The sequence below is a fragment of the Myotis lucifugus genome, unplaced genomic scaffold, assembly GCF_000147115.1.
Source record: "Myotis lucifugus unplaced genomic scaffold, Myoluc2.0 scaffold_70, whole genome shotgun sequence".
NCBI classification, from domain to species: domain Eukaryota; kingdom Metazoa; phylum Chordata; class Mammalia; order Chiroptera; family Vespertilionidae; genus Myotis; species Myotis lucifugus.
In genome coordinates this window covers 295,338-321,686 of record NW_005871118.1, presented here as the reverse complement: position 1 = coordinate 321,686, position 26,349 = coordinate 295,338, and the positions used below count along the sequence as shown (strand labels likewise).

Below are 26,349 nucleotides of genomic sequence, written 5' to 3'. Positions count from 1 at the left end.
GCCTCTGTGCCAGGCCCTCCTGAGTCGGGTGCCAGGGACACAGGTGACCAAGGTGACAAGACGGACAAGCCTGCCAGTGTTGACGGGCCAGCGGGCACAGTGTGGCAGGTTGTCACAGGGGCACAGCAAGCACAGTGAGGAATAAAGGGCAGTGATGAGAACACGGGCAAGACCTAGGCTGAGACCTCGTGGATGAGTTAGGAGTTTGCCACCCATTCTGGTGGGCGATGGGAAGGAGGGGGGTGCAGGGCAGTGTGGGGCATGTAGAGGCTTTCAGTGAGGCTGGCCAGGGCAGGAGGGATTGGTTGGAGCCTCGTGAAAAAAATTGGATTTTATCCTAAGAATAATGAGAAACCTTTTGCAGGATTTTAAGTGGAGATGTGGTTGAGTGGAGAGGTGATATACTGAGGCCTGGGGTTCGACTTAGTTGGGAGGTAGTTGAAGTTTCCCAGTTGAGAGATGATGGAGGCCTGGTCATGGGAAGAGGAGGCTTCGCGGAAGAAAAAGCGGTGTTATCATCCATTCATTCACTCCTTGCACATTAATTGAGCATCAGTTGTGTGTTGTGTACTGTTCTAGCTGCCAAGGGTACAGTCGTGAACAAAGTCTCTACCTCGTGGAGCTACACTCCACATGTGACACAAATGAATAGAATGAAACACAGGCAATGCTCCGATTTTATGACCGCGTTGATGCTCACCTCCCAGATTCTACTTCTAGAAGGGAGGTCCAGCCCAGTGGGCAGGCTTAGCCCAGGCCAGCCTGCCCACTGCACAGGGTCAGTGCATATCTCTGACTACAGTATTGGTAAAAGCTTGCCCGAGTCTCAGGAACCCTTCTTGCAGCTGTCCCCTCCCCGACTGACAGGGACAAGAAAGGGATGATTCAAAGCTACTCAAAGCCAGGGTCACAAACTCAAACATGCAGAGGGACAGAATATTGTTATCAGCTTTATGCTACACGGGTGGTATCTGGAGCTAGAAGGTGAATTTTGCCGAGACCACTGTCCTGAGGGCCACCAACTTCCAAGGGTGACTGCTCCCTTGTGGCTGTGAGGCCATGATGCCCCAGGTGTGGTTTTCCATGACTGGTGCCCCAGTGACAGGAGAATTGACCCTCGCCAGATCCTCCTTTTGTTTCGATAGGCGCATCGTCTGCGGTTGCAGGCCTTTTACACAGGGCAGAGGTGTGTGTATGCAAACTCAGACACCTTAAATTCATACGTTCATATCTGTATGCCTTAGATACAGGTCAGCAGATCTCTAAATAAGGGAAGCCCCTGCCAGTGGGGAGAGATTGTAGACTTAAACCAAGGGGACCTAGAAGGCACTGAGTGTGGCCAACAGAGTGTGGCTGTGCTGAAATGCAGGGTGTGGGATTTTTATGTTAAATGTCGGCAACTAAGTCCTTTTATTTTTAGAGAAGTGTCATTTGTAATCATATGTGTGTGTGTGTGTGTGTGTGTGTGTGCACGCACAAATATGGCAATAACCTTTTTTTTTTAGTAGCTCCTTTGCACACTAGGACCTACCTGAAAAATTACATCCTTAATGAATCACTAACTCCAGACCTGCAATTATGTACTTGCAGAAACTTGCAACTTCCATTGAAGTCTGAGCAACCTGACAAGGGGACACAGATTTTGAAGTTCTTGTGACCTGCTCTCACCAGCACACCCACACCTAGAGCATCTTGTCATGGTGGGAAGCAGACACTATATTCATTGGGAAGAATGTTAGGGAACTGGCTGCTTTTCTGTCATAGTGCTCTTTTATCCCAAGGATATTGAAATAATAATCTTAACAGCTATTTTTTGAATGCCAAACTCATTACATATGTTATTACACTTAAACTTGAGAACAACTGTGAAAGGTAGGCTTTATTCATTCTCATTTTACATGGAAGCTCAGACAAAAATCATATAACTAGTAAAGGAAGTGGCTGACATTTGAACTTGGGTCTGATGAACTCTGAAATTCATACCCTTTTTATAAAAATATATATTTTTATTGCTTTCAGAGAGGAAGGGTGAGGGAGAGAGAGATAGAAACATCAATGATGAGAAAGGATCACTGATTGGCTGCCTCCTGCATGTCCCACACTGGGTATCGAGCCCACATGTGGCCTGACCTCCTGGTTCATAGGTTGATGTCAACCTCTGAGCGACACCGGCCGGGCTGAAATCCATCCCCTTTATCATCATAGCCTCAAATCTGTAAAAACTATGAGAAGGTATAAGGATCCCATCAGTGACTAGACCTGGAGTTGTATGAGGGCTCCCTGGACCCTATGAGGGCTCCCTGGACCCTCTCATTGGTTCTTTACTGAACTAATGAACTATTGATGAAACCATACAATGAACTGTAGGAGCTGTGAAGATGTGGACTGCTAGGGCTGAGCAGGTGAGGGAGGTCAGTTGCAAAGAACTGAAGCCCTGTGCTCTCCCTAGTTTGTTGCTTTTCATAGGTCTGCTTTCAGCACTCTGCTGGTGTTTTCTGTTTGTTTGTTTTGTTTTTGCAGTCACCTTCATCTTGTAGCTGTCCCTCCACACCTGGTGGTTGCCAGATGATTGTCTCTACCTCTAGGGCTTTGGGCTTTGTCATCCTCATGGGGGAGTGGGTAAGGAAAGAGGGAGAAAGAGAGAGAGAGGTAGATATTGTCATAAGAAAAGCTCTCCAAGAAAAGCAAGGAAATACTTTCCCAGTCATCCTCAGCAAATTTCTCCTCAATCTCTATAGATCCAAATAGGATCATGTGTTCATCCCTGAACCAATACACAGAGGCAGGGGGTGGGAGAATGCAAATTAACTTAGGCTGAGCCACAAATCCCATCCCCAGATCAACATCCCCCAAGCACCTGCACTTTCTTTGGGTACCCTCTTAGCTGAGGGTACCCAAATAAAAGTTAAGGTTGTACTAAAAGAATGGGAGGAGTTGGGGAAAGTATCCAGAGTGTCTATCAGACGCTTCCTATTGTGAGACTCAGCCCCGCCCTGCTCCTAGCAGCACCCCAGAACTAGGGTTCTTGTCTGGGCTCACGACTTTTGGAAGGCTGCTGACCCCTAGTGTTTGGAGTACAGAATTGGACGGAGAATCCAGAGATTTGGGTTAACCATTGAAATGAAAATCACAAGAGCTGTGTCACCCCCTCACACACAAGGAAAGTGTGAGCAAAATGAAACTTCAAGAAGTGCTTTAATGGCCCTGGCCAGTGTTGCTCAGTGGTTGAAGTGTAGGCTTGCCCACTGAAGGGTTCAATTCCTGGTAAGGTCACGTGCTTGGGTTGCAGGTTCCATCCCAGGCCCTGGTTGGGGCTCTTGCAGGAGGCAACCAGTCGATATGTCTCTCTCACATCGACGTTCCCCTCCCTCCCTCCCTCCCTCCCTCCCTTCCTCTCTCCTTTCCTAGTTTCCTTCCTCCACTCTCCCTAAAAAGCAATGAGGAAAAATCCTTGGATGAGGATTTTAAAAGAAAAAAAAAAAGAAGTGCTTTAATGAATACACAATTTAATTAGAAACCTTCCAAAGACCTTTGGAGACCCAGTACACAGGCCTTCCCTGACCTTGCAGGGCAGTGCCTTCAGAGTGATCCTGTAATCCTTGGCACACCTGCAAATAGTCACCAAAGTGTGTCTTCCTCCTTGGACAGAGGGTGTGCTCTGAGGGCCTGGCCTGTGTGCCTTTGCACACAGCACCCGAGCTAGTGGATATTTGTATGAGTAAAGGAAGAGCCCATATGTTGCTCAGCTTTCCTGTTTCCTTCCCTAGCCACTACTTTCCCTTATAAATATCAACTATATCAGCCTAGTTGTACTCACAGTAAAAAAACAAATAAAAAAAACTATTGTGTTTGGAAAATGTGCATATATATGGTGTCCTAAAAATGTATATGCACACTTTGAATAATTATAAAGGCAGTGTTTATTAAAATACATTTTATTTAAAAATTGAGATATTATCTGTGAAAGTGTGTATACATTTTGGGGGACACCCTGTATATATGAAACCAGAGACCCGGTGCACGAATTCGTGCATGGGTGGGTTCTGGCCAGCTTGCCATCGAGGCCAATCAGCCTGGCCTGCGAGGGGGGTCGGGGGGCTGCAGGTGGTTGGCAGGCTAGCCCCGCCCCCTGGTCGAACTCCCGTTCGAACTCCCAGTTGAGAGGACAATTTGCTTATTAGCCTTTTATTATATAGGATGACTCCACCAACCCCAAATACAGGTTTTATGATGCAGAATAGCCACCAGGTGGTGGGACAGCAGAGCAGCACTCGTAGAACAGGGGGTTTTGTTATAACCGAGTCAGCTGCACTGCTTCGCTGAGCTCTGCTGTGAGTTGTGGGCGAAGCTGTGTTCCAGGGGGCCCTTCTTGGTCTGCGCATTTGGGGCAACAGGACTTCCCCTGTGTTTCATGCTTGGGGTGGAGAGGAAAGGCAGGAGCATGGTAACTATCATATAGGATGACACTCAAGAAAATAGAGAATAAGGTATCTGTGTTATTTTGCTTTTACTTGACTTCTAACTCAAGTGTAAAGGTGAGAGCTCGCAGGACGAGAGATTTTGCACAAACCCCTAGCAGAAACGCACTGCCATTCTCTGTGGAGGGCATCGAAGGACAGATAGGGTTTCTCAATCTGTCTGGGGAAGAGTTCTGGGAAACGGTGGCAGCCCCAGCTGCAGAAGTCCCCACAGCTGTTCATTTTGGCAGGCTGAACTGCTGCTCACCAGAGAGGGAGCCGGGAGAGCCGCCTCCCCCTCCCCCACTCCCCCCCACCCCAGGGCCCTCGGGACAAGACACCGAGGTTCTCCTCCAGAAATGGGTTGCTCTCTATTTTCTCTTCCCCTTTTCTTGGGGAGAAAAAAAATGGGCAGGTGGATATCATACTATATTGGTCAGATCGTTCATGGGATGTGACAGAATTAAATCCCTGATACAGAGTGACTGGAAAACCCAACTGTATCATTGCACCCTAAAGCATTGCATCAGTTTTCCCAGCCTGCCCTTGTCTCTTAAGTAAAGGAAATGCTGTTTTTTTTTTCTTTAAGTTGTCTAGTTATTGTAAAATGCTGTTTACTATCATCATTAATACAATTTTGGTATTTTGCAGATAATGAAGAGAGACACGGAATAGTTCTTCTAGCTTTCCGTTGACACGTTACCCAATTCTACTTTGGATTCATTCCTTTCATTTGAGATCCATAGTGTTCTTATAGAAATACAGGTTTTATTCCGTCAGTGTTTAACTGAGATTTTAGAAGCTACTAAAGTTGCAAACCAATCCCAATCAGCCAGTCTCCTATTTTAAGCTGTGTTTGTGCTTCAGGAAGAAAGTGCAAAAAGAGGCCCCAGGTGGCTTCATCGAACTGATTTATGAATGATGGGCAAGTAATGGATGACCTGGGGGATTGGTGCCAACAGGCCCACCTGTGCACCTGCTTTCACAAGTACTTAACCCAACCCCCACCTTTTTAAAATGTGCAGAGTACCTACATTCTGTTGGTGTGTTTTTCTGAATGCTCTCTGATTCTGTAAAAGAAGAATGAACTCTTAGGAAGGTTACAACATTGAGCACAAAAATAAAGGTATTTTGAGAGGTTTGTTCTCCAGAGGTTAACGTTTATCTTCAGTGTGATTTCTTCTGTTTTGCTTTGTTTGTTCCTCCCCTCCCACTCACCCCAGTTTATAATTTGTGTGTGTGTTGAATGGATGATATCTAATTAGGAATTCTCCTGAGAAAAGTCTCAACTTGAGCAGTGGGGGGAACCATGGCTTGAGAACTCTGAGACAGCTGCTTAATTTTGGCAAGAAAAAAATAATAGGATTTCTCCTTCTTTGTTGGTGTCTGAGGCACCTCGGGCCACTCTGCAGTGTGACTAATGAGGGAGGGAAGCTCGTGTGCAGCTTAGTGCTTTACACCTGCTGTCTTACTAAGTTCTCCCAAATAAGCTTTTGAAGCCGGTATTATTCTCCTTGTGCAGGTGAGAAAATTGAGTCTTAGGTAAGTTAAGGATTTTGTCCAAGGCATAGTTACCAAAGGGTCTGGCCAGGTTTTGAATCCAGACAGTTCCAAACTCAAGGACCCTTTCTACTATGCTGACTGAGTCAGCTCTCAAGTTTTTGTCTTAGAAATAAAAATACGAAGAATGAACATTTGTTCAGTTTAGTGTTTCTTAACAGAGTAGTAGACAGTCTCTCTGGAACCCTTATGTTTCTTTTCGATAAGAAACCATTAATAATAAGTGTACTCTGGATCATCTGGATTATCACTTGATAACTGAGTACTCCTCTGCTGGTTCTATTTGTGTTCACACTGACACCAAGAAGTATTTCTCCACTTCAGAGATTGCTAGCCGCTCTACTCATCCACTCTTCCTTTCTTCCTTATTAGCAGGACAGTTATTTGACTGCAGGTAGTAGTATTCCTACATTTCCCAGACTCCCTTGAAGTTAAGAGTGGTCATGTGACACTGTTGTAGCCAGTGATTTATAAGAGAGTTATTAGGTGGGGCTTCCCAAAAAGATCCTTAAAGGCAGCTGACTTAGCAGGCTGAAGCTTTTTGCACTCTCTGTTCTTCCTTTTCTAGCCTTGAGGCAAAAACACTTGACTGAAGATAGAAAGAGTCTGGTTCCCTAATAACTACAAAAAGCATCATAACAGCCCTGGACTTGGCTATCTATAGATGTCTCATTATATGGGAACAACTAGAGGCCCGGTGCACGAAATTCATGCATGGGGGGGAGGGTCCCTCAGCCCAGCCTGCACCCTCTCCAATCCGGGATCCCTCGAGGAATGTCCAACTGCCTCTCGAAATCCAGGACCACTGGCTTCTAACTGCTCGCCTGCCTGCCTGATAGCCCCTAACCCCTCTGCCTGCCTGCCTGATCACCCCTAACCACCTCTGCCTGCCAGATCGCCCCTAACCACCTCTGCCTGCCTGCTTGTTCGCCCTTAACTGCCTCTGCCTCGCTCTGGGACCCGGGACCCAGGATTCCCTCCTCCAGCTGGTCGCAGGCACCCAGGACCTAGGCCAGCTTCGCCTGGTCCGGCCACAGCTGCAGGAGACCATGGGCAGGCGGCTTAGCCCAGGCTGCAGCTGCAGGCTCCCGGGACTGCAGGGCGGGCAGCTTTTCCCTCTCTCCGCTCTCCCGGGCTACAGGCACAGCCCCAGCCGCTGGCGCCCTGGACCACGGGGTGAGCGACTTGTCCCTCTCCCCAGCCGCAGCCCCAGCCACTGGTGCCTGGGACCATGGGGCAGGCGTCTTGTCCCTCTCCCGGGTCGCAGCCTGGCTGGTCCCCATTCCTCTCTCCCCAGTGTTGAGTGTCTGAATTGTTAAGGCGTGATGGTGTGATGGTATGACAACCATTTGCATATTAGCTCTTTATTATATAGGATAAGCTCCCTAACTGTTAAAATAGCTTTATTGAGATATAGTTTACCTTTTCTTAAAATTCACCTGTTTTAAGTGTACAATTCAACAATTTTTTTAGTAAGTTTTCAGAGTTGTGCAAACATCACCACAATGCAAATTTAGAAAATTTTCATCACCCTCAAAAGATCCCACCTGCCCATTGAAAGTCAATTCCCATCTCCACTCCCAACCCTAGGCAACTATGATCTACTTTATGCCCCTATAAATTTGCCTTTTCTGGGCATTTCATATAAGTGGGATCATACAATATTTAATCTTTTGCACCTGGCTTCTTTACTTGGCTTATTGTTAGGTTCATTGAGGTTGTAGCATGGATCCTTATTGCTGAGTAATATTCCATTTTATGGGTATCCGTGTTTTGTTTATCCATTCACCAATGGATGGACATGTGGAGTATTTCCACTCTTTTTAATATAAATAATGCTGCTATGAACACATATTCATCTTTGTGAGACATGTGTTTTCACTTCTCATGGGTAGATACTTTGGAGTGGAGTTGCAGGATCATATGGTAAATTTAGGTTTAATTTTTCTTTTTTTAGGAAACTGCCATGCTGTTTTTCAAGTGGCTGTACCATCTTACATTCCCATCAGCAATGCATGAGGGTAAAAGTTTTTCCATGTTCTCACCAATAATTATTTTGTCTTTTTTATTATACCCATTCTAGTAGAAATAATAATATCTGATTGTTCTTTTAATGGGCATTTCCTTAATAATTAATGATGGTGAACATCTTTTCATGGGCTTATTAGCCCATTTTATTTTTTAAACATTTTTCTTTTTTTAATATGTATTTTTATTGATTTCAGAGAGGAAGGGAGAGGGAGTCATAGAAACATTAATGATGAGAGAGAATCATTGATCGGCTGCCTTCTGCACGCCCCTTACTGGGGATGGAGTCCGCAACCTGGGCATGTGCCCTTGATTGGAATCGAACCCTGGACCCTTGATGCTGCAGGGGGACGCTCTACCCACTGAAAAAAAACTGGCTAGGGCTACTAGCGCATTTTACAATTGATTTATCTTGTAAGAGACCTTTATATATTCTGGATATAAACCCATTATCAGAAATAATATTTGCACCTATTTTCTCCCAGACTGTGGTTTATCTTTTCATTTATTATTGGTGATCTTTAAAGTATAAAAGGTTTAATTTTTATGAAGTCTGTTTTTTAAATTTTTTTCCTTTTGTTGATCATGCTTTTGATATTGTGTTCAATAACTCTGTCTAACGTAAGGCCACAAAAGTTCTATATTTTCTTCTAGAATTTTTACAGTTTTAGCCCAGACATTAGCTTGTGATCAATCTTGAGTCCATTTTTATATGATATGAGTTAAGTATATAAATTCATCTTTTTACAGATACCCAGCACCCTTGTAGAAAAGACTGTCCTTTTTCCTGTCAAATTACCTTGGCACCTTTATAAAAAAAAAAAATCAATGGACTATAAATGTAAGGGTTTATTTCGGGATTCTCAATTCGATTCCATTTATCTATATGTCTGTCCATATGCCAGTACCACACTCTCTTGATTAATATATCTTCACAGCATGCTTTGGGAAGTGTTAGTTCTTCAACTTTGTTCTTTTTCCAGGTTGTTTTGGCTGTTCTGTGTCCTTTGTATTTTCATATAAAGTTTGAGATCAGCTTGTCAATTTCTGCCAATAGAATTTTGATAGGAATTGTGTTGAATCTGTAGATCAATTTGATGAGAATTGCCATCTTAATAATACTGAGTCTTCCAATCCATGGATATAGCATGTCTCTCCATTTATGCAGGTCTTATTTAATTTCTCTCAGCAATATTTTATCATTTTCATGGTATAAGTCTTATACTTCTTTTGTTCCTTAATTTTTGAGGTTACTGTTTTATGGACTTTCTACTAAATTAACATTGTGATATATATTCTAATTGGCACATAAAAAATGGAAAGTTAAAGGAAAGAAGTGTATTTAAGATACATAAATGATATTGTTATGTGAAGTTCAAATGATGTCATGGTGAATTGTATAAATGATCGATTTCATATGGAGAAAATGGAGACAAGGGTTGAAAAAACAGAATTATTGCATAGCACACAGAATATAGGCATATCCAAACCAAATGAACCTTTGCTCTACAGTTAGTACCATATGTATAAAAGCCAAAAAACCAACATCATCTTACAAACCAACATCATCTATTACAATAACCCAAGTTTTGTCCATTGAAGTTGATGGTATATCATATTTATTTATATTTATTTGTAAAACTGTTTATGTTTTATAAGTATTAACAGCATAAAGAATGTATACCTAGTTTTACATTTACCGGCCCAATATTTTTCCCCTTGAATGGGGTGTCTAGTACTCAACATTGAAAAACATTGGTTTTAGTTTATTAGTTTACAAAACATTTTCAGTTCACCATCTTACTGTTCTCACAGCAACCCTCTAGCTTGGATAAAATAAGGATTTTTATTATAACTTTATCCATTTATATGTGGTAATTCTAGGATTTAAAATTAGGATTTCAGGCTCTAAATCCCTTACTTTTTTTCGCTACATATATTATTGATCACTTTCCTATAACCTGTGGATACAAGAGAAATATAAAACTTTGGGGGGGCTTTGCAATCAAGGTAGGGAGATAAAACTCATGAACCATGCTAAAAGTAAAGTTAGTATAATAAAGCCACTGCACAGACACTAAATTCTGTTGGCATCTGCAGGATGCAGACAAGCGAATGGACCTGAGTGATGGAGTAGGAAGCGTGACCTGAACTACGTGGAAGAAGGACACTCAATGCCGGGCAGCCCACCCCCGTGACACCACCCATCCCCTCTTCAGAAGTAAAGTACTCATCACCCCCCCCCCCCAGATGCTGGGAGTGTTTGCAGCTGACATTTCTCATCTGAGACCCAGTCTAGGGATGGCCCAAGGTCATGCCCCCTTCTAGGCGCAGCCTATATCCAATGTCTGGCCTGGCGCCTTTCTCCCAGCTGGGGTCAGCTCTGAAAGACCAGCCCAGCTTCAGAGCTCCCTTCCGGGATCTGTGAGGCCTTTGCTGTAGCAGCTTCAGAATTCAGCTTCTCCCTCTGCCCTCAAAGGGATCCCCAGAGCACTTTTCAGTGAGTTCCTGCTGGTAACCGCTGCCTGAGGGACCAGTCTGCACCAAATGATCTCTAAGGTTTCCAGGCAGCAGAAACAGCATGAACAAAGGCCTAGGGGCCAGAATTCCTCTCGAGGGTGTAGCATAGAATAAACAAAGTAGAGTTGTTTTTAAAAGCTTAGAAATAATGGGCTGATAGCAGTGTACTCTGAAAGACAAGATGAGATATCAGCCTGAAAGAACTCCCTGGCTGACCCACATGCTGTAGTTGTTGCCCAGCAAGAATATTGGGGCTGAGCCTGACATGCCTTGTGAAATGAATGTGTGACTCAGATATGTCAGCCCTGACCTTTGACACACACTGACCCGTCCATCAGTGATCCTGTGAATTGGCCCCGAAGCTGGAAAGGGAAGATCTGGATTTAAGATCTCCCTCGCCCTGCTGTCTGCGTGATTTTAGAGCTTCTGTTCCTCATTTAGAAAGAGAATATATTTTGAGGACTAAAATATTCCTAATTTCAGTGGCATTTCATTGATGTCATGTGGTAGGAGAATTCCAGCACCAAAATAACTCTGGATGATACAGGGCTAAACTCAGTTAAATGGATGTCTTTACTGTAGGATTTCTCAGTCTTTAATACGCTGCTGTGCTTTGATCTCAGAGAGGGCGATATAATCAAAATCGTCTTACCTTAACTCATCAGGAAGACCTTTCCTCACTCCTGACACCTTCCAGGGAGTATCTAATAGGCTTGTGTCCTGCTGAAGTCATATCACCTAGTAGGCAGTTAATAAATGATGAACTGGGTTCTATTGATCACTATGGCCCACCCTGTCTTGACCTTGAACTAAGTTGAAAATCTCTCAGAAATATGTTGACTTCCCAATGACTCTGGTCCTCAAGATCTATGTGGTCTTGCTTACTTAAACTTGGTAAGGTATAATTCACTTCAAGGATACCTCCCAATCATCACATGTGTCTTATAAAGAAGGAAACTCACTCAAGCCTTTAGGGGGAAACGTGCCTGCACTCTCCATTGGACTGGTGGTGCCGCCGTGGTGTGCGGAAATATATGCTGGCTGCCTTGTGTGGACAGAGCAATGTGTTAAGAAGGATGCAAAGCTAGGTCTGGGCTGTAGCAAGAATGCTTTAATAGATTAGTGATGTTGTCTATTAACACAGCATTTGCTACCTTTATTTTAGACCAGAGTTAAATTGAACTTATATATGTCTTTACTTTTTTGAAGACAATGGGAGAATAAATAAATTATGGAAATAAATTATATAAACCAACTCAAGTGCAGCATATTCAAAACGAACTCATCGTCATCTTCTCCTCTAACTGAAGTCTATGCCAGTACCTTTATCTCAGATAACAGCAGTGGCTTCCACCAACATTCATGCGACTCCTCCTTGCTCTTCATTTTCTGGAACCAATCAGTCACCAAGTCTTGTTAATTTTACCTTTCAACTGTGTCTCAAATCAGTCCTCCTCCTTATTGCAGCTACCACCCCAGTTCTACAAATCTTTTCATTCTCACCCCAACCGCTATAGCTTTTCTCACCTGGCCCTTCTGCCTCCAGTCCTGCACCCTTTAAGTTTCTCTCCCCGTTGACCTATCTGTTCAGGTGGGTCTCCTTCTTAAACCCTTTAATGACTTTCTCGGGGTAAAGCCTAAACTCCTAAATTTGGCATTAGAGGACTCCCACATCTCGGTCCCACTTAAGACTTGTCTCATTTCTTGCTATTCCCCAAGCTCTAGCAAAACCAATCTGCTGAACTGCCTAGTTCACACTAATTCTAGTTTCCCTGCCTTTGATGTTGCTGTATTCTTTGCCTGAAATGTTTTCTCCACCGTGCCCGCTCTTGTCCTTTACCTGCCCAGTTAATGCGTCCTCATCACTGAAGCTCAACTCAGCCGTTACCTGCTCCAGAAATCTTTCCTGACCCCTCTCTCCTCCAGACTTGGTTAGTGCTCTAACCAATGTTGTATTATCTCTATATATAAAAGCCTAAGCGACTGTTACAACCAGTTGACCGAATGACCTGTCAACTGGTCGCTATGATGCACACTGACTACCAAGGGGCAGACACCCAATGCAGGAGCTGCCCCCTGGTGGTCAGTACGCTCCCACAGCCAACCTCCCACAGCCAGCCAACCTCTAGTGGTCCCTCCCCATGGCAAGATGGCCCCAATCAGCCCGATCACCAGCCAGGTCGAGGGACCCCACCATGCACGAATTTGTGCACCAGGCCTCTAGTGTTATATATAAATAATATACATCTGTAATGCATCATATAATTGCCTGTTTATGTGTCTGTCTGCACCTTGAGAGTGGGGATATGTCTTATTTCATTCCTATTCCTTGCACCTACTAACATGCTTGCTTTATCTTAAGCATTCAATGGATATATGTGGGCTAATGGATATGGATAGCTCACTTGGTTGGAGTGTCATCCTGTACACCAAAAGGTTGTGGGTTCGATTCCCAGTCAGGGCACATACCTAGGTTTCAGGTTCAATACCCGGTTTGGGTGCATAAGAGAGACAGCTGACCAATGTCTCTCTCTCTCTCTCTCTCTCTCTCTCATTCTCTCCCCCTTCCTCTCTCTCTAAAATCAATAAACATATCCTCAGGGGAGGGTAAAATAATTTTAAAAAACACCTATGATGAATAAAACTAGGCTAACAACAGCCCAAGCACATCAAGAATATAACTCATGCTCAGGTAAAGAATTTTCTTTGCGGATTAAGAATGATTGCCATGCATGGCTGGTGAGGTCTGAAAGGGGAAAGCACGCAGCGGGGTATTGTTGGTGAGAGCAGCACCGAGCAGATTCCAATAACCTGCAGTGTCAGACAAAGCAGTGTGGACACTGATCGCTCCCGGTTTCTAGGGGAAGAAAATCACTCTAAGAAGTGCTTAGCTGGGTGTAAAGTGATTTTCCCACTTTTGTGTGGCCATTCTGGGTGTTTGCCCATACTGGTACCTCTCTGGCTGACTTTTTTTAATGCCTACAATTTGGCTTGTTTTCCTCATGGGTTACTATAAAAAGAACCTTCTTACTACCGATTAGATCAGATTTAAGTTAACCCATGTGACCCTATGGTGAAGTGCCCACTGGATTAATACATCTTTTCAACTAAAGCTTTTCTGTGACAACAGAGGAGGCATTGAGTGTGACCTGTCACCTTTCAGTTGAAGTCTTCATGGTCCTTTGTCACTGTACTAGTATTGTTACTATGTGCAGGACTCCAGCCAGTCACAGCCTCCAAGCCTTGGTTTTGAATGTCCTCAGAAATACAGTCTTCCAGGCTCTCTCTAGTGCCCTCATTGTTTTGATTTTCCTGTTTATACACAGCACCCACAATGTGCTACAGTCTGAGAACCCCATTTTAACATAAAGGTGCAGTCCCCTCTTGCTCTTCTGGTGGTGAAATCTTCAACTGTAGTCTACTGAAGCCTAGAGATACACCCTAAAGTCAGACAACCCACTCAGTAGTAATCAGCAAAAGAGCATTTAAGAAGTCCATGTACATTACCGTCAAGTGGGACAAGAGTATGCATAAAGGAGTAAGCTGCAGTTGTGTGGAAATTTCACTCATCTATACTAATAAAAGGGTAATATGCTAATTAGAACAGGTTGACTGGCCATCTTCCGGACAAAGCCATCTTGGTGGGGGCCGAGGCAGAGGCCATTAGGGGTGATCAGGCCAGCAGGGGAGGGCAGTTAGCGGCAATGAGGCAGGCAGAGGCAGTTAGGGGCAATCACATTGGCAGGGGAGGGTTGTTGGGGGTGAGATCAGGCTAGCAGGGGAGGGCAGTTAGGGGCAAGACCAGGCCTGCAGGGGAGGGCAGTTAGGGACAATGAGGCAGGCAGAGGCAGTTAGGGGTGATCAGGCTGGCAAGGGAGGGCAGTTAGGGGTGAGATCAGGCCGGCAGGGGAGGGCCGTTGGGGATGAGATCAGGCCGGCAGGGGAGCAGTTAGGCATTAATCAGGTCGGCACGGGAGCAGTTAGGCATTGATCAGGCTGGCAGTGGAGTGGTTAGGGGGTGATCAGGCTGGCAGGCAGAAGTGGTTAGGGGCAATTAAGCAGGCAGGCAAGCGAGCGGTTGGGAGCCAGCAGTCCTGGATTGTGAGAGGGATGTCTCACTGCCAGTTTAGGCCTGATTCCTGTGGGACATCCCCCAAGGGGTCCCAGATTGGAGAGGGTGCAGGCTGGGCTGAGGAACACTCCCCCACCCCCACCCCCCAGTGCACAAATTTTGTGCACTGGGGTCTAGTCCTCAAATAATGCTACATGAAGAAAGCATCATATACCAAGGCTGTCCCTTCAATGCTCTTACCTTGAAGCCCCCAATCAAAGAGCCCTGTCTAACACAAAAGTTCTAGAAATAACAAGCAGTTGAAAAGCTGTAAACCATAGCTGGGAATGCTGTAAAGTGGAAATGGTAGCAGTCTGAGATTCCAAAACAAAGTGGAAAAGAATGTTCATGTAGTGTGGCAAGTCCGGTCACTTATAAACCTGAACGTCACGTCATCAGCTTCTCTTATTTCCCAATTACAGAAGCTTCGTACCCCCTTCCCCAGGAAGGGGCAGTGTTGCACCGGGGCCAGAGCATGGTCTGGGAGTCTGCAGGGCCTTTGAATCTCAGTAGGGCAGCCTGAGGTGGGGAGTCACTGCCACTGACATCAGCCTTCTCAGTGCCAGGAACAGAACGTTGCCAAGGGCTTGGCTCTCATGATCTTATGCAGCCCCTGTAACCACACTGTGAGGGTGTGTGTGTGGGGGGGGGGGCGGGGGGGGGGGCACTGAGGCTTGACCTGCCCAAGCCTCAGAGTGAGGGTTAGGTATGGCCACCTAGAGACCCTGCCCTATCTGTGGAAACATAATAGGCACTTTTCCTTTCTGGCAACTTAGGAGTCTTTTACGTTAATAAAATTATGTATTTCATGTAAATCAATAAGTTTAACTGCGTGGTCCTTATACCCTCTATCTTGGTTACCAATTACTTTGTAACATCTTACTATATAACTTAACAGCTTAAAACAATACTCATTTATTTTCTCACAGTTTCTGATGGTCAGGACTCTGGGAGCTGCTTAGCTGAGTGGTCTGGCTAAGAGTCTCTCAGGAGGTTCAGCGAGAATGTCCATTGGGGCTGCAGTCATCCAAAGGCTCAAGTGGGGCCGGAGAGTCTTCTTCCAAGATGGGTCATTCACGGGGCTGGAGAGGCCTCAGTTCCTGACACGTGGCCCTCTCCATAGGCTGCTTGAGTGTTCTTGCAATTTGGTGGCTAACTTCCCCCAGTGCAAGTGACTGGGGGAGGGGGGAGGGAGAGTTTTTTTTATTAACCTAGTCTCCAAAGTAGCCATTGTGTCACTTCTCTATTTCTCTATTCTATAGAAGAAAGTCACTAAGTTCAGCCTACACTTAAGGGGAAGAGAATTAGGCTCCACCTCTCCATAGGAAGAGTATCAAAGAATTTGTGGACGTATTCTAAAATCACTTCTGTCTCTAACCCATATCCATGTAAACAAAACAAAACAGAAAAAAAGCCACCATCACTTGGAGTAAACTGCTTTGCTCTTCCTCTGTGTCACTTTCATGTTCTGGTCACCCAGTGGCTCCAGTTAAGAAAACATTTCCCCATCCCTGAACTGTTTCCTAAGGAAATGGTTGCTTGTATTACATAGAAACCTTTACTTTTCCAAGGAATGTACAGGGACTAGAAAATGTAGACATAATATACGTTGTCTTCTTGATTAAGCCCTGATTTTGGACCAGGCAATCAATCTATCTCGAATCTGCCTCCTGCTCTTTGTCTTGTAGGCCAGTGGCATAAAGGAGGCCACCAGGAGGCTGAGATGGTGCCTGGGTCACCCCCTAGATCTCTCCCCACATGCTTTTCTCTTGCTGTCTCCTGGGTGGAACCTGGGCCACAGAGTGGGGCGTAGCCCCCACCTAGTAGCCCTAACCTCGGGGCCAACGCTCAGGTGGTCAGGTCCTGGGAGCCATCTCTCCCTGGGCCAGGTGGTCTGGTCCAGAGATTGGTCAGTTATTTCCAGGTTTGAATGAAGGTTGTAACCAATGTTGTACACCTAGCAACCTGGAGACCTCTGCTGGTGGCCTCTCCCAGGTCGCTGACCAGATTCCAGATGGACATTATAGAAAGATTTCTAGGGCTCCAGGGGGGCAACCCTGAGGGGAATTCTATAATGTAAAGTGATTTCCTCAGAATAATGAATCAGTTTTAGAATCATGGTGTTTTTACCTTTTCCCCTGCACCTACCTTAATCAGTAGGTATTAGGAACTTCTGCCACTTAAAGATAAATCAGACACCAATAGTAAATACTTGAAATTATGATTTTTTTCCTGTGAGAGGAATGATTAAAATTCCTAAAAATTATAATTACAGATAAGTTATTTTTAAAGAAAAATATATATGTATAAATTTTCAAATGAGCTTATCAGTATAGAGTATTTAAAAACCTTTAGCTTTCATTCTGTCTGAAATTAAATGAATTTTACCATAAAGAGGTGGAGGTAGTTACTAGAGCAAAGTAACTGAAACCTGAAGAAAAGTAAGAAAAGAAGGAAAACATGCATCTCTGATCATTCGTTCAAGAAATGTTTATTGAGGTGAGTGCTGTGTCTTAGTTTGGTAGATGCTGGAGGCAGCTGAAAACAAAACACAGCCCCTGACATCCTAAAGCTGATATGATACTGGAAGGTAAGCAGTAAACAAAAAGTATATATGTAGTATTTTTTTTTAGTTTATTTTTCAATTATAGTTGAAATTATTTTTATTAGTTTCAGGAATATTGCACAGTGGTTAAAATAATCATATACAGTACTTTACAAAGAGGTCCCCCCGATATTTCCAGTACCCACCCATCTGTAATAATAAAAGCATAATATGCTAATTAGACCGGATGGCCAAACAACCTTCCAGATGAAGCCAGGGCTGCCGCGGCTGCAAGAGCCAAGCCCCTTGCACTAATTTTGTGCATCAGGCCTCTATTAATATTATAATATTATTGATTAATATTATAATATTATTGACCATATCCCCTCTGCTGTACTTTACATCCCTGTGACTATTTTGTAACTACCAATCTGTACTTCTTAATCTTCACCTTTTTCACCCAGCCCTCCACCCATCTCTTGTCTGGCAACCTTCAGTTTTCTGTATCTATGAGTTTCTTTCTATGTTGTTTGTTCATTAATTTTGTTCTTTAGGTTCCACATATAAGTGAAATTGTATGTCATTTGCCTTTCTCTGACTTTTTTCACTTAGCATAATACCCTTTAGGTCCATCCATGCTATTGCCAATGGTAAGATTTCATCATTTTTTATGGCTGAGTAATATTTCATTATAGACATACACCACAGCTTTGTTATCCACTTGTGCATTGATGGGCATTTGGGTTGCTTCCATATCTTGGCAATTATAAATAACACTGCAATGAACATAAGGATGCATACATCCTTTCTAATTAATGTTTTGGGTTTCCTTGGATAAATAGTCAAAAGTGGAATCACTGGGTCACAAGGCAGTTCCATTTTCAATTTTTTGAAGAACTTTCATACTATAGAGGCTGCACCAATCTGCATTCCCACCAACAGTGCACGAGGATTCTCTTTTTTCCACATCCTCACCAACAGTTTTTGTTTGTTGATTTATTGATGGTAGCCATTCTGACAGGTGTGAAGTGATATCTCCTTGTGGTTTTGATTTGCATTTCTCTGATTATTAGTGATGTTGAGCATCTTTTCATATGTCTGTTGGCCATCTGTATGTCCTCTTTGGAGAACTGTCTATTCATATCCTCTTCTCATATTTTAATTGCATTGTGGGGGTTTTTTATAAAAAATTGCATTGTGTGAGTTCTTTATAAAATTTAGATATTAGGTGAGTGGGGGTAAAGGGGGCCAAGTATATGGTGATAGAAGATGATTTGGCTTTGGGTGGTTGGCACACAGTACAATATACAGATCATTTATCATAGAAGTGTATATAATCTTGAAACCAAATACCTTATTAACCAATATCATCCAAATAAATTTAATTTTAAAAAAATTGGATATTTACCTCTTATTGGATGTATCATTGGAGAATATCTTCTTCCATTCAGTAGGTTGTCTTTTTGTTTTGTTGGTGGTTTTATTTGCTGTGCAAAAACATTTTAGTTTGATGTAGTCCCCTTTATTTATTTTTTTCTTGTTTTCCTTACTCAAGGAGATATGTCAGAAAAAATATTGCAAAGGTAAATGTCAGAGATTTTACTGCCTATGTTTTCTTATAGAAGTTTTACGATTTGGAGTATTATATTTAAGTCTGTAATCCATTTGGAGTTTTTTTCTTTTTGTTTTGTTTGTTTGTTTGTTTGTTTGTTTTTGTTAATCCTCACCCAATGATACTTTTTCCATAGAGTTTTAGAATGGAAGGGAGGGAAGGACGGAGGGGGAGAAAGCGGGGAGAGAAACATCGATGTGAGAGAGACACATCGATTGCTTGCCTCCCGCTGCATGTGCCCAACCAGGCCGGTGATAAAATCTGCAAACCAGGTACATGCCCTTGACCAGGAATCAAACCTGAGACCCTTCAGTGCACAGGCTGACGCTCCAACTACTGAGCCACACTGGCCAGGGCTGAATGTTATTCTTACCTGCCAATGAAGCATGACATCAGCCATGCCAAACAGAGCATTGACTCCTTCCTCGAGAGCATTCCCTACCTGCTTGTAGGAACTCTTGTGTTGTCTTTGCAGGAGCCACCCACTTCCTGCAGTGTGTACATCCAAGAGCGGTAGCCGTGGGGTAGAAGAGACCACATGGGCAGGACAGGGCAGGGATGCATTGCAGACTGAATCGTCATCCATCTGGGATAGATGGCATACCTGCCTCACGCGACCTATCGTGTAGGAGAAGCAAAGTCCCTGCACAGATTAACCATCAAACCCGGATTACGTGACTGGTGCTAAATGAGGCATCCTCGTGGGCTTTCTGGATTCAGCAGTGTCAGACCTCTACTCTGTGCTCTTGACCCAGATTCGGGATTTATTAATTTATCATCGAAACAGGGCAAGTGAGAACTGAAACTTCAGTAATCCTCTTACTGTGGAACTATAATCAGTGAGGATGCTATATTCTAGAACAGCAAATGGTTCTACAGAGAGGAGCACTTGGATTAGAGACTCAAGTCACATCCAGCGTTTCTTCTTCAAACATGAAGATACTTTTTGGAAAGCCACAGCCTAAAGGCCGGTGGTTGGTTCTAGCTGTCATTTTCATTTGCTTGATTTCCTCTGTCTAAGAGAGAAAACATGCTAAATTTTTCCTTTTTTTTTTCTAGCCTAAACCTCCAGGGTAGGCAGGCAAATTTAAAAGCATGTCTCCAACCCCACTCACCTTTCTACCAGTTATTTTGCATCCTATTCTTTTGATTAGAAAATAAGGTGTAACACTTGATCATCCCTTAAATATAAGAATTCTGACTTTGCGTACTTAGCAATATCCTCTTTTATGGAGTGCACGAGTTGACAGTATCAAATTGTTTTCTATTTTGCCAGGCTAGCCCAGCCGTGGGCAAACTACGGCCCGCGGGCCGGATCCGGCCCATTTGAAATGAATAAAACTAAAAAAAAAAAAAGACCGTACCCTTTTATGTAATGATGTTTACTTTGAATTTATATTAGTTCACACAAACACTCCATCCATGCTTTTGTTCCGGCCCTCCGGTCCAGTTTAAGAACCCATTGTGGCCCTCGAGTCAAAAAGTTTGCCCACCCCTGGGCTAGCCTCTGGACCAACATCTATCTCACAAGGTAGCAAACTGAGAAGGGGAAACAAACACTGGGCTGTTTTTTTCTTTTTAATTAATTTTGTGTGCCGTTGGGGGCAGTGGTCTAGTGGACGCAGTTTAGAAAGTGCTAAGTGTCCATGGGGAGCTGTAAATGAGTGCTTTGCCCTCAGGTCCAGCTGGCACAGCTGGTCATGCCCCGGGGGCAGTCTGCAAGGACAGGGGCCCCTCTGAGCCTGCCAACACACAGTTCATTGCGAGGAGGGAAATGAAGCCCGAGGCCTCGCTGCCTGGTCACCAGCTGGCATTCAGCCTCCCAGGGGTCCAGGTGAGGCTTCCCCGCTGTCTTGAGATGAGGATATCTCACTTGGCCAATTTGGCCGCAGTGGTGAATTGAACTAACAACAGCTGGTTGTGGGCATACTCCTGCCCTGGATCCCAAGGCCCTGATGTTAGAAAACTTCATGATTTCATTCATTTATTTAAATATTTACTCAACACCTACTCTATGCTAGATGCTGGACAGACAATGGTAGACATGTCAGATATGGCCCTTGCTCTCTCATGGAGTGTACAGTCTCATGGAACAAACTGCTGCTTAACTCAGTTGGTTGAGTGTTCCATGAACTACCAGTAAAGGCTGCCAGTTCAACTCCTGGTCAGGGTACATGCCCCGGTTGTGGGCTCTATCCCGGGTGGGGGACATACAAGCAGGCAGCCAATCAGTGTTTCTCACATCTGTGTTTCTCTCTCTCTCTTTCTCTCTCTCTCCTTCCTTCTTCCTTTCTCTCTAAAATCAATATTAAAAAATCACAAATTAACTGATAGTTACAAATTGTGCTAAGTATTAAGAAAGAAGACACTGTGTGTGCTAAGTGGATTTGAGGCAGGACATTATTTAGACTGCAGGTTAAGGAAAGGTCTCCGACTGTAAGCAAGGTAATTTACTGGGCGGAAAAGGGAGGGACGTTCAGATTGAGAACCAACTCATGTGAAGGCCCTGAGGAGGGGCAGGCTTGGCCTTTCTAGGAATCTGATCGGCAGCCAGTGCGCCCAGAGCTAAGTGAGCAAGAATATTCGAGGAGCAAAAGAAGCCTGGAGGGTAGAGCAGGGCCTGTGGGGATTTAGGATTTCATCCTAAATGTTGTGGGAAACCAGCAAGGAGTTTTAAACCAAGATCTGACATAATCTGATTTATGATTTCAGTAGACGTATTTTTCATTCACAAAGAATAACTAAGGCTGCAAGCGCTTAATTTTTTAGCAACAGTTTGGGAAGTAAATCAAGGAGCATGCCACTACCCAAACTATCAAATCAGGGGCAGCTGGGTGAGTGAATGAGTCTAAAATTCGTTTTAAATGATGTTTTATAAATTTATGCCATCCAAAGTTAGGGTCGGAGGCCTGATTGCTCAGCTGCAGTGACAGCTCTGCTGAAATAATCACTTCTGTCCTTTGGAAATCTGATTTTAAAAACCTCCAAACAAAACACAAGTAGTTTACCCATCATTGTAGGTTCCCACTGCTGTCTGCAGAGCAGATGTGTGCCCTTTCCGCTGGCTCCCATTCCTCCCAGTCACGCCGGGAGTCAGGCCGTGAGCGCAAGAGAGGGAGCATCGGTGCAGAGGCAGAATGGATCGTGTTTATTTTTCTAGTTTTTTCTTTTACTTTGAATGTCAGGAATGGAAACCAGCCAAGTCTGCGGTCCCTTAGTGTCATCTCCGATGAGGAGAGAGGTGAGGTGCTAGGTGCTCTGCAAGGTGCAAGACCTCAAAAGGACTGCTGATTTCCGTCTCGGCTTCTCAATAAATGATGATTAAAAGTCTGAGCACTTGCAATAAATGCACACTTTGTTGGCCCAGCTTGTGTCTGAAAGAGGCTGTCTTTGCCCTTCACCGAGGAAAACTGGTTCGTTACGGGGTTTTAGAAGAGTTGCTATTAACCTGCAGATTAATGTTACTGCTCATGAATTATCCGTGACCGATTTTAACCCTCCCCTCTGAGAATGAGTGCACCTGTTAGGAGTACAGTTCCTTCCTAGTCAGTGCCTTTACATTCTGAAATAATTTATTTTTAAAAGACGAGGAACTTTCTTGACTCAATAGCTTTAAGATCAAGGGAGTTAAGGAAATTTTTTAAGGATAGGCTGGCATTTTTATTACACTTCAGAAAACCTTTTATTAAACCAGTGTTTGCTTTCCTACCCTTCAGCAACTAAAATCACTGGACACCTCTTTTGAGGCTGAGAACGAGAAAGATTATAAAAGCGTCCAGGAAAAGCTGGTTTGAGAATCTACCTGAGAAAGCTCTTAAGTACTAAATCCCATTATAACTAATAGCATTTCAACACCACTCTTATATTGAGGGTGGGAAAAAAGATTTAAGGACCACTAAAGAATTTTAATAGTTTCTTAGAGATTATGTTGAGTTGAGTCATAAATTATTCTGCCTTGTCCAGAGTTCAGTGGTGAACTAGGGAAATACATGAGTTGATGAGCAGATAGTTTTCAGAAGAAATGGACTACATAAAATATTACACATCCCTTCTTTTCATTATTATTTTGTTTTATTCTGTAAATAAATCTGTCAAAAATAGTAGCTATTTTATAATAAAATTAACTTTCATGATAAACTGGTGATCCAGTGGGTTTAGTTTTGGAAATATATTTTTTCACAGTCAATATAAAAAGAAAGGAAATCGGCGCCTTTACATTCATATATTTATATCAGGAAGACCTTAAATTGAAATCTAATAGTTTTTTGCTGACTCACTCAGTGGCAGTATGTGATGGTATTAATTTTGTTTTGTTTTGGCTGTTGTTGCTTATTTGGAAAACTTATATAAAATAAACCTGATTTAAAATTTTAAAAAATCAAAAGCATGAAAAAAGGGGATAGGGAAGCACAGGAAGGTGGCTGTTTATGAGTCAGCCCATTTTTTAGATAAGGAAGTACAGGCTCTGAGATATGAAGTTGCCCAAGTGCACCTAGTAAGAGGCACAGTCCAGCCCAGAATCCGGATCTGGGACTTCTGGTCCACGGCTCTATCAACTTCAGAACCATCAGAGATGGCCTAGATTATAACGTTGGATGTGTTAGTATTAGTGGAACCTTTATACTCTTTTTAAAATGTAACTTAAGACATATATTTATATTTATAACTGATACTAAAATGTCATTGTCCTACGCGTAGTTTGAAGTGGTTGAAAAACACAGTTGTCCACTAGAGGTCACCTTCCTTCAAGATGAGGGTCAGTCCCCTTTCCTAATTCCCTATTGATCTGGTTTTATTTAAATAAACCATCACCACCTCAGAGAAATGAACATAATTTTTTTGTCGTCAGAGATTCCAAATATTGCTTGAGCTAAATGCCCTCATTTTGTAGGTAAGGCTACCTGAGCTACTAAAAAGCCTGGAGGAATGAAGGGAAGGTCTGCCCCCTTCTTTTCCTACACACACACACACACACACACACACACACACACACACACACTTTGTGCTAGTTCTAGCTTCGCCTCTCTTGACAGATCAACTTATTTTTATTTGGAAAGACTTGTGTTCACCCTGGCAGGTTGTACTACCCTCACTTTTTCTACCATTTCTCTCTGTGACTCCAAAGTCAGAACTAAATGTAGACTAAAAGAAATGATCTTTAAACATTGACATAAATTTGAGGTGAAACCATGTAGACGTCACCCAAGTTTATCTTCGAGTCAGTTACTATTTTTCCACAGCGTGCGCATTTCAGTCAGCATTGGCCAGAAAATACTATGGGGAGAGGACTAGGACGGTGTCCAATAAACAAGCACTTTGGCAGATTCTATTGAAATATAAACCATCTCATTATTCTAGAGGGAGAGGGAGGCTGCCCGCTATAGCACTGCCTGACACATCAGGTTTCAAACTGTGTCTGTAGAAACCCAGGGTTGCGGGCGGTAATTTTAGAGGCTCATTTTCACCTATTTATATGAACTGCTAAACATCTCTGCCCCAACCCCCAACCCCCAACCCCCAAAATCAAATTGGAAATCAAAAGTTCTGAGACGTGAAAATCATTGAGAACAGAGATATAATTGAGATTGTCTGGGCTTTTGGAGAAACGTTGTCCTGTCAAGCTGTGGTGAGAAGATACCACTTCAGTCCAATTTGTAGTGATGTAGTCCCTCATATCCAGGCAGGGTATTTCCCCCCCTCCCCCCGCTCCCTTGAAATCAGCCTATTAATTTGCCAGGTTAAGAAGTTTTTTACAGTCTTCAAAATTGAGCTTGGGAATGTGTCATGGACCATGAGAGCTCTGTAGTGGTCTTGCTGAAAACTCTTGCATGTCCAAGCAGGAAAAATTATTTGAGTGGTCCAAGAACCCCAGCTTGGTGCCATGCCAGGTTAGAGTAGTGCACATCTATTTGGCAAATTCTCTCATCAAGCCAAATAGGTGAGTTGTGCAATGACTAACAAATGCCCAATATATCAAATGAAAAAGTCTGGTCCTAGGTTGATGACCTGTTATGGATTGGGCTACTCTGTGTTAATCTTGTTGACAATAAGAAATGTGCAACTGATGTGTAATGTTAGTACATCAGTTTTGAAATAAATGTCTTATTACTTTGTTTTCAAGCTTCTGGATATAATTAATGAAGAATATCCAGAGATTGCCACATGAGCTATTAAAAAGGACTGTTACCATTTCCAAACTACTTACCTGTGTGAAACAGAATTCTCTTGATGTGGCACAAATAAAATAAAGAAAGGTAAAAATACAGTTGGAATAAGGCTAGAATTGACTTCTTTGAGTTCTATTTTTAACTGTTTGTTTTAACAAAACAGCCTGATGTTCTCATTGAAGGATATATAATCTACATATATAAAAGCCTAATATGCAAAGTGTCCCCTTGGCAGTTTGACCGACCGAGAGTTCGATTGCTCGCTATGACATTGCACTGACCACCAGGGGGCAGGATGGAATGAAGGGAGGCCTCAGCTGGCAGCCGGCAGCTGCTAGGGACCCTACCTGTGCACAAATTTCGTGCACTGGGCCTCTAGTAAGTAAATAATATAAAATTGAACTAACAATAATTTTATCTTCATTAAAAACACTTTTGATTGTTTTGCATATTGGTTTTCATTTTCAAAGCAGATTCTAATACTTAAAGAAAAATAAAAGAAAGAGTGATAACCATTGATTCACACTAATAATTTGCTTTGGAAACTATTTTTTAATATCTGAATTAATAAACATAAATGTAGCCCGGATTAGAATAGTCAATTTACATAATTTACAAGACTCTCAGGTAAGTTTCTTATTTACAGTTATTAGGATAAAATATTACAACTTCTCTTATTTTTATCTTTCTCTCACTTCCCATTTTTTGGGCTCAGCGTATGTGGGAAGAAGTTGTGGGAATATCCTGACACCAAGCATCATTTGCTGTGGGAAATGACCTTGATGCAATAATGAAACCAAAATGTGGGGTGTTGAGTTCGAGATCATTGTCTCGTGAAATCGAAGAATGAAGTCGCGGACAAAAATGGTTAACGGAGGCAAAGTTTATTGAGAGAAGCCAGTCCTGGAAAAGGTGCAGCTGGGGTTCCAGAGCAGGCCAGTGTCCAGGGCTTCCTTTCCAAGTTGCAGCTGGGTGTTAAGGTCTACAAGTCCGCGTGTAGAGCCCCACATGGCCGTAAGCCACATGGGTGCAGGGGAGCTTATCTCCTGCCATAGGAGAGCCCCGTGCACTGAGGAGAGAGAGAGAAGAGGAAGCACACCGCTTTTTTGTATATATATGCTTGTTAGTCCCTGATTGGTCCTTCCAAAGAATTTTGCCTTAGCAACATCCTTGGGATTGGTTTATATGCCTTACTATCTTGTGATTGGTTATCTGCAAGCTGCCTGTCTTAGCAACATTCATACATTTTAAAGTTCATGTCTCCAACATTCACCCTTTCCTTCCCCGCCCAATTGGAGTACCTTAGTAACTCCGCCTAGTTGGGTTCCCGGTTTTATTCTCTCCTCCCT

At 43.3% G+C, this 26,349-nt stretch overlaps 1 protein-coding gene across 2 annotated transcripts in view; it reads left to right on the top strand.

The window, feature by feature from the left end:
* The window catches only part of SCHIP1 (schwannomin interacting protein 1), a 119,570-nt gene that overhangs the window by 27,454 nt on the left and 65,767 nt on the right, over nt 1-26,349 (top strand). Inside the window, exon 2 of one of the 2 annotated variants that reach the window (XM_023755147.1) lies at nt 7,975-8,038. The exons of the other annotated variant lie outside the window; for it this stretch is intronic. Within the exon in view, the coding sequence (XP_023610915.1) occupies nt 7,975-8,038 (64 nt within the window). The remainder of the gene's footprint in view (nt 1-7,974; nt 8,039-26,349) is intronic. 2 annotated transcript variants of the gene reach the window in all.